Source organism: Chenopodium quinoa, unplaced genomic scaffold, assembly GCF_001683475.1.
Source record: "Chenopodium quinoa cultivar QQ74 unplaced genomic scaffold, ASM168347v1, whole genome shotgun sequence".
Classification (NCBI taxonomy): domain Eukaryota; kingdom Viridiplantae; phylum Streptophyta; class Magnoliopsida; order Caryophyllales; family Amaranthaceae; genus Chenopodium; species Chenopodium quinoa.
Window position 1 is genome coordinate 5,133,655 of NW_018743252.1, and position 8,871 is coordinate 5,142,525.

Here is an 8,871-nt window from a genome sequence, read left to right on the forward strand (position 1 = left end):
AAATTAAGAAATTAACAAAAAATTCCTTAAATATTATGCCAATCAAAATGTGTCAACTAATTGGATACAGAGAGGCCAAAAATTTATTTATGTTGTTATCTTATGTCTAATATCTTATTTTATAGAGTTTTACATATTTATAACTATAATAATAAAGTAATAATAAAATTATCGAAAGCAAGCAAATCATTAGCCAATAATCATAAATATTTTCCATTTCTCACTAAAAACATACAAATATAAAACCTTAAACCTTCCATAAATTAATTAGATTTAATTAAAGAAATTTGAATCTAATGCTTGTCCATAAACATAGGAGAAAGAAAGGTCTAAAATGAGCAGAATTTCTCCCTCACTTCCCTCTTTCCAACTTCCCCCAATCTCGAGGTCAAACCCCTTTGCCGACGGCCCCCGATCCAACCAACCGATCCAAACACGGCATTCCATTTCAATCTTATTGACTTTTTACTCTAAATCTCACCTTTCCCATTAATTGTTTAATCATACATTTTTATTTTATTTATCTATTAATTAATTTTTCATACATTTCAATTTATTTAAATAATAAATACATCACGAAATCAATTTATAAATTTTTTTTATAAAAAATACAGTTAAGAAAAAAAAAAAAAATACCCCGAAAGAACGAGGAAAATTAAACAAACAAAATATCATTATTTTTGTTTCCTTTTTTCATTTTTTTTTTTCAGATTTTCTTTTGTTTTTCTTCCCTTGTTCCCAATCTCTCTCTACTTTCTCTCTCTACCCCGATCCATCCATGAGAGAGTAGACTAAAAAAGCTTCAGCTTATTTACCCTCTTTCCCTTCTTTCCTTCAATGCTGGTTTTCAATTACTCAAACAACTAATTTCCCAGAAAAAATAAAAATTAAAAAAAAATCGAAAACCCCACTTAACAAAATCCAACAACAAAGAAAGAAATTATTCCGTCATCACAGAATAATTTCATTTCATTTTTCATATTATAATATTATATAAATCAATCCCAACTTGTTGAATCCGAGCAACAAGATTAAAAACTAGGGTGGGTTGTTTCTTGTTTGTTGTTTTTCTTGACAACAAGGGATTGTTGTTGTTGTTAGTTTTTTTTGAAGGGGTTTGAAAAAAAAAAAGGGATCATTGTTGATCGGATGTTGGAGAGGTTGTCGAGGGGGAGATGGGTCGAGGGGAAACCGATTATAGGAGAATTGTCGATAAAACCAAAATCGAATGAACCCGAACAACAAATTGCGAAGAATTGTTATTACATAGTATTATGTTATATTTGTTGTAGTTGTTTGATAGTTATATATAGAGAATTGGTTAGAGGACGAGGATGCAGCTGCACTTGTCGCCGAGCATGAGAAGTATAACTATATCATCGAGCAATGGTGGGTTCGTTGACTTGATGAAGATCAAAGTAGCTGCTCGTCACATTTCATATCGTACCCTTTTTCATACAATCCTCATTCTTGCTTTTTTGTTGCCGTTCGTCTTCATTCTTACTGCTCTTGTTACTCTTGAAGGTGTCAACAATTGTTCTTCTTTAGGTATGATTTTGATTTTTTTGATTTCATTATTTTCTGGATCTTGGTTTGATTTTTTTTGTTTGATTTGGTTGTGTATGGATTTGCATTGATTGGAATTGGAATCTGATTGCTTAGATTTGTGGGTATGTTTGTTTTCGATTTCCGGAATTCGATTGACATGGAATCACTTTGATTAGGATAGTTTTGGATTTGCCGACACTGGGTTGATTTATGATTTCTTGGTTTTTTGGGTTTGAGTTAGGTTAGTTTTGGGTATAAGCGATTGTGTGTGTTTGATTGGGATTGGATTGTTAATCGTTGTTGAGCTTTTTGTGATCTTTAGCATTGTTTTAGGTTGCTGCTTTAGACGGCAATCATTGCAATCACTAGGTGTTTTGGGTGTTACTAATTACTATAGCAGTATAACTGAAATCAGCGTTTCGATTTTTATTTGTATCTTGCACAATCCTTTGTTTCTTTCTCTCTCTAGTGAGATACTGTCGTTGGTTTATTGATTTTTGTATACAGAATGTTATAATTTTTGGTATTTAGATATATATGGATGTATACTGTAATGCAATTGGTAAGAGTTAATGCATAGATGCGCTTACCCTTGTTCATGATTCAGAAATCAGAAATGGCCATGGTGTTGGCTTATCATTAATTAAAGTGTGATCTTATAATTGTGAAGATGCCTAATGAGTTTAGCTGATGTATGTATTTATTTACAACACGAATCTAGTTCTAGGGAGCATGTCTTCACAGGGGTTTTGTATATTTTGCAAAATAGCAGGGAGCATGTCTTAACTCGCTAGCATTTGAATAATTGAACCTGACATTCACCCTAGTCACCTCCTTTCGGAGAAGGAAAATGAGTGAAAAGTAAACGAAAGAATGTATGCTTCATTTACTGGTTCTTGCAATGTTTTATTGCTTTTTTGTGCTGGGCACTAGGGCAATGTTTTTTTTTGAATATTTTGTCAACGTGATTTTGATATTAATTTGAATGATATATATGTTTCATGTTGATCTATTTTGGTGGCCTCTATTATTATGCACTTTGTAAAGTTATTCCTCTCATTCTTATCTTAGATCGAGCCATTTAAATTTTGAGATGTAAAGCAGTTACAGAGGAAAGGTGTTGCACTTAACATTATGGCTTTAATTTTTTGTGAATTCACACATAACCTAAAGGCTGTTACATTGTATCCTGTGTCTCTCTCTGGAGTTTCTTTCTTGTCTATTAGTGTGTTTGTATGCTGACCTCCGGTTCATTTGAGTGTTTGTCAAATAATGTTAGCTTGATTCAAGGGCTACAGCTATTTTAATAAACTAATCTATTATTCTGCTGTCATGTGCAATTTTCTGCTGGCTTTTCTGCTGGATAAAAAATTTAACCTTGTTTTTGTTTGATCTACTCTTTTGTATGGCCAACTATTCAAGGAAGCTATGATTTTGACTTGTGTCTTTCCATTATGTTACAGATTGTTTAGGTAGGCGTTTTGGTCCCAGGCTCCTCGGTAGAGATGATTCAGGGGTAATTATTTTGTGCATGTTATTGTATTCTTGTTTTTCTTATGTGAAGCAAATTCACTTTTTCTCATTTCTCTAATTCGTGTTGCAACAGAGGCTGGTTAGAGATTTCTACAAAATTCTTAATCAGGTCAATAGTGAAGAGATACCATCTGGTCTAAAGCTTCCAGATTCATACAGTCAACTTGTGTCTGATATGAAGAACAACCAATATGACGCAAAAACATTTGGTTTCATCTTAAAAGGAACGGTATGTATTACTCTTTCATATCACGAAGCCTATGTTCTGGTCTTCAGCTTACATTAGCTGTGGAAGTTTGCATGAAGATAGATCTTGTGGATGTATATCTTTCTAACTTTTCATGGTTGAAATTCTGTATGTTACACTTGAGAAAGCATGTGGTAAGCAAAAGTATGCTGAAATGTCATTATAATATTGCTTTGGAAGATCGGGAGACAAAACTTTTTATCTATTTATTCTTTAGAGTGTTCAGGTACTCACCAATCCTAAATCATCACTTTGTAAACTCTATTTTGGTTTCTTCTCCTGCAACATTAATTACTGATAGTTAAAACAAAAGAGTTCTCAATAATTTTCATGTTGCTCAATTCCATCATGAATAGTGGTCGATTGGACTGATAAAACTAAGGTAGCATTTACTTCCATTGCTAATTTGGTCCACACAAGACTTTTTTTTTTCCCCCTAGAAGTTTATAAAATTGTCACTGAAAACTCAACGGTTATTCCTCTTGCAACATAAGTTACTGTGTTAAAATTTTAGAATGTCCTATATATTCCCTAGCTTTTGTTGTTTAGTTGTATATTTTTACTGTCACGAAGAGAGCCATACTGCATATTTGGGATGATAAAAGATAGGAATGTCATTTATTTGAACTCTGATGTCCACGAATATTTGTCTTCATATTCTTTGTTTGCAACTAGCCTTCCCTTATATTTATGAAATGTACATAATTTGTTGAACTGGGTAATGTGTAGCAGTGCTTTCAACACTTTTGGGCTAATTTAAAGTAAATAGGTATTGTGCTCCTCTCACCTGTTCCGTGTATCGCGAAATATGTGACACTGGCGAGTTTTTTAGAGGATAAAAGTTTATCTGCAGTTTCTGGATCTCTGCCCTGGTTGAAGGATTAGGTGACCTAAAATTTTTCAATGCAATAGAGGAGACTATCAGTTATTGTTTCTGCATTCAGTACATTAGGCATGATGCTCTCACCAGGAGGCTGTTCTAGAAACAAAGAGATCAGCAAGAGTAGCTGGAATGGAGAAACTAAGATCAGTTATTGTAATTGAAATAATTTTTCTTCTAAATGGATTCTTTGAGAACGATGTGAGGTTCCACAAAGAAAAACGAAAAAGAGATCTGGGTGAAGCTGTAGCTTTTGTAATTTAAGGGTTATAGGGCATGTTGGGACTTTTTTTTTTAATTACATTACATCAAATAAAGGTGGGTGGTAGTCTTTCCTCTCATAAACAAGATAAAAGTTTTAGAACTTGTGTTTCTATCAGTTATGATGCATGTGATGGTTGTCTTTCGTGTAGTTCATTAACTATTATGGACGGTCTTTTCTGAATACGATCTGTGTTATGGCCTTGTAGCTAATATTGGTCTTTAATCTCCAACAATAACATATCTAAAAATCTGCTTATGTGTATGTGTTTATGTTTGTGTATGTTAATGAAGTGATTGTTAATGATATAAATTGTTACTTAACAGATAGAGAAATTTGAAAGAGAAATTAGGGAAGCTAAGTTTGCAGAGCTGATGAACAAACACTTTGCTGCTAGTTCAATTCCCAAAGGCATCCATTGTTTGTCTCTGCGTTTGACTGATGAGTACTCTTCTAATGCTCATGCTCGCAAACAATTGCCTCCTCCAGAGTTGCTCCCACTGCTATCTGACAACTCCATGTACCATTTTGTTTTGTCCACGGATAATATTTTGGCTGCTTCAGTTGTGGTCGCTTCTGCTGTGCAATCATCTTTGAAACCTGAGAAAATAGTCTTTCATGTTATTACTGACAAGAAAACTTATGCTGGCATGCATTCTTGGTTTGCTCTAAATCCTGTCTCACCTGCAATTGTTGAGGTGAAAGGTGTCCACCAGTTTGACTGGTTAACAAGAGAGAACATTCCAGTTCTGGAAGCTATAGAAAGCCATAATGGAATACGTAATTACTACCATGGCAACCATGTGACAGGAGCCAATCTCAGTGAGACTACTCCAAGAACTTTTGCTTCAAAATTACAGGCAAGAAGTCCAAAATACATTTCATTGCTCAACCATATCCGGATCTATTTACCTGAGGTAATTGTCATTTCTGAGGCACATTATTTGTTTGACTTTGATGACTGTCTATTTATTTTGTTAGGATAGATCCTTTAAACTTTTATGGATTGAGTGAAAGTCTGAAACAAACATGAGAAACACAAAGACTAATTTCCTGAAAAAGAAAGGGATAGTGGATGTGAGAGAGCTTGGAAATCTTACTCTAAATACAAGTAAAAGGTGAATTTGTTTGTGAATGTCAATGCATGTCTTCCTGTCCATTTCTTTAAACTTCATCTATTTTCATTGTCCCACTCCAACACCAATAATAACTTTTGAAGGAAATTGGAAGAGTGGACACCTATTTTGCTCTCTTGTTAACTATCTTTCCATTGAGGCAGGCTTGTGCACACACCTCGCTGGTTATGCTTTTCTTTTCTAGATTTGATATCTCTGAGACTTCCTGTTTGTCCATGTCATAATCATTTTTGTATGTATACTCTGTAGCGTGTGTATTAATACTTGTTTAAGGTGCATTAAGTCATTAAGGTGTATAGTGTATTGTTACTGTAAACCATGCTGGTTATTAATTTCATAACATGGTTTTGGAGCAGCTATTTCCAAATCTCGACAAGATAGTATTCTTGGATGATGATGTGGTAATTCAGCGTGACCTAGCTCCTCTTTGGGATATTGACCTTGAGGGGAAGGTAAATGGAGCTGTAGAGACTTGTAGAGGTGCAGATGAGTGGGTGATGTCCAAGACATTCAGAAATTATTTCAATTTCTCCCATCCTCTCATATCACAGAATTTGAATCCTGATGAATGTGCATGGGCTTATGGGATGAACGTATTTGATCTGCGTGCGTGGAGAAAGGCAAGAATAAGGGATACCTATCACTCCTGGCTTAAGGAGGTAAAATTTTTAAGATGTTTTCAATTATATTATTCTGTGTTTTTCTGATTTGAATATTCTTGGAGTTTATATGCTGAACTCGGAGAGAAGGGGGGGGGGGGGGGGGGGGAGGATGCTGTGATCAGAATTGGCCATGAGGGAATATGGTGGAGCATGGAAACGCTACATTATCATGAAGTGTTTAGTCTGCATCCCATTACTTTCTCGCAACCCCCCCCCCCCCCCAAAACAAAAAATAAAGAATCAGTTTTTATTTGTCAAATGCTGTTGGATAGAGATACTTCCTCCGTTTTCTTTTAGTTGCATCACTTTTGTAATTGAAGACTCCTAGGCAATTTTAGAAGTTGAGAGAGATAGAGAGAAAAAATAAGGAGGGCCCATGTGATAGGAGAGAGAGAGAGAGAGAGAGAATTTATTAATTAAAAGGAAAAGTGATGCATCTAAATTGAAACTTCCACTTTGAGAAAGTGATGCATCTAATAAAAAACAGAGGAAGTATGTTATTTTAGCTAGCAATTAGTAGTACAATGGCCGGTTGAGGCTGGGTATAGTCTGTCCTGTAAAGGGTAATACTTTGAATCTAGCCCTTTCAGATATTTTTTTCTAGTTTTCCTTTCTGATTATATAAGCAGATTATCAAGGAGGATTCATGAAAAGACAGACTTTATACTTTGACATTTGGATTTTTAGATTCCCTCCCTTGCGGCTCTGTAGAAGCATGGGTCTTATAAAGGATTGTAAGGCATAATATATGTCAGAAAATGAATGGGAAACTTAGGGGTTCAATTTGCTAATATCTTCTGTTAACCTTGCTTACTTTGTCAATATTTTTTTTTTTAATTCAGATTACGTACACCTTTTTTACTTTATGCCATAAATGGGAGTTCATTTTTTGTTCATCGTTTTCTTCATAGAAATGTAGAATTTATTCATTCATGTTTAAGACTTCCTTCATGCCACATTTCAACTTTTAGGTTCAGTCTTGGTCTTTTTAAATAACCCTTGTTTAATTGTATGATTTGTATTGACAGCTTTTTTTTAATCCTCATATTTGAAATAAGTAAATTTGGCATAGAAATTTGCAGATGATATATGTCCTATAGATTTTTTGTTATACTGGCATTGAGTTGTGACATGGATTTATGGTATTTATTGTGCAGAACTTGAATGCAAACCTTACCATGTGGAAACTTGGAACTCTACCTCCAGCTTTGATTGCTTTTAAGGGCCACGTACATCCGATTGACCCGTCTTGGCATATGCTCGGTTTGGGCTACCAGAATAAGACCAATCTTGAAAATGTGAAGAAAGCGGCAGTTATTCATTACAATGGTCAGTCGAAACCATGGCTTCCAATTGGCTTCGATCATCTTCGACCCTTTTGGACCAAGTATGTCAATTATACAAACGATTTTATTAGAAATTGTCACATATTGGAGTCATAGTCACCAGTCAGCTACATGAGAATCTGAAGAAAAAAAAAAGAGGCAGGATAAAAATGGATGTCTGCTTCTGATATTGGTTTTCTATTGGGTAGAGAAGTGAAGGGAAGAGGCATCATAGAATTTGCCAAATGGTTAGATATATGAGGTTTAAGACTCGGCAATGGCTTCTCAAATTAAAGGGGAGTAGCTGAGTAGGGTGGAGACTAGCATGGCACAATATTCATTTTTTCCATCCGTAAAATAACAACTCTTGTTAATTCTTTTGGTTGAGAAAGGACAGTAATGCTCGTTCTGTGGGCTTCTCACGTCTTATGGGATATAGTTCAATAATTGAAGATACATACTACGCACAGAATATTGCCCTTCCTATAATTGCAGCTCAGTGCATCAAGCCGAAGGCCAAGTTGGACTTCATATGAGCTACTTGATGGTGATGGTTCCTCATCTGCCAAGCAAAAGATCGGGATATAGTTAATTCTTTTTTCTTTAATATCATTTTTTGGTACCTGTTATTTTCCCATCAACTAGATTTCAGTTTTTCTACTTTTGGCTAGGGTAAGATTTGTCTTCTGCAACAGGTTCCTTGTAGTTTGGGATTAATCCTAGGTCATATCATTAAATTTTGCTTGTGTACGATTCTTGAGGGATATCTAAATGTGCAGAAATTCTTTCTCAAGTATCACAGACAACAATGCTTAGTTATACTACACCCCGAATCACTGTCTGATTGGGTCCCTATTATTTTCCGCCTACTAGATTCTGGAACGATGTCTATCTGTGCAAATTTATATTTCTTCTCGTGATTTTCATCAACAATTATTCGTACATCACTCTGAACAAAAGTTATAACTAGTAAATTATCCCATAAAACTGAAGGCTAGTGTACTGAATCAATGTTGGCCTTAAAACCTTCTTGGCCTATAAATTTACCTTATCATTAGGGATTTTCAGAGTCATCGAGTAGCCATGGGCAGTCCTTGGGGGTTGCCTTGTTGCTTTTATTGCGGCGTTTTTTGGTGGCTTATTATAACAAATATATGAAACGGTTTAAGAACCTATCAATGTCTTGGTAGTCTTAGTTTGATTTCCTTCATTAAAGCTTTGATTCAAAACCAAATATTTCAGGTTGGTTATTTGCATTTTCGGTTTAGGTTTTAAAAT

The 8,871-nt window shown here is 34.8% G+C and overlaps 1 protein-coding gene across 1 annotated transcript; it reads left to right on the forward strand.

Annotated features, from left to right (window-relative positions):
* Positions 1–694: 694 nt before the first annotated feature.
* On the forward strand, positions 695–8,478 carry LOC110735080 (probable galacturonosyltransferase 14). The gene is made up of 6 exons (XM_021915216.1): positions 695–1,548; positions 3,012–3,064; positions 3,155–3,310; positions 4,797–5,387; positions 5,963–6,265; positions 7,426–8,478. Exons 1-6 carry the CDS (start codon positions 1,335–1,337, stop codon positions 7,708–7,710), a joined length of 1,602 nt encoding a protein of 533 aa, XP_021770908.1. The 5' UTR covers positions 695–1,334; the 3' UTR covers positions 7,711–8,478.
* The last annotated feature ends 393 nt before the right edge of the window (positions 8,479–8,871 follow it).

What these genes read in the sequence shown, in the direction of transcription:
- LOC110735080 (XM_021915216.1), top strand. Translation starts at nt 1,335, where the DNA reads ATGCAGCTGCACTTGTCGCCGAGCATGAGAAGTATAACTATATCATCG. An exon ending in TCGGTAGAGATGATTCAGGG is followed by an intron (nt 3,065 to 3,154) that starts GTAATTATTTTG and finishes GTGTTGCAACAG; the next exon opens with AGGCTGGTTAGAGATTTCTA. An exon ending in GTTTCATCTTAAAAGGAACG is followed by an intron (nt 3,311 to 4,796) that starts GTATGTATTACT and finishes GTTACTTAACAG; the next exon opens with ATAGAGAAATTTGAAAGAGA.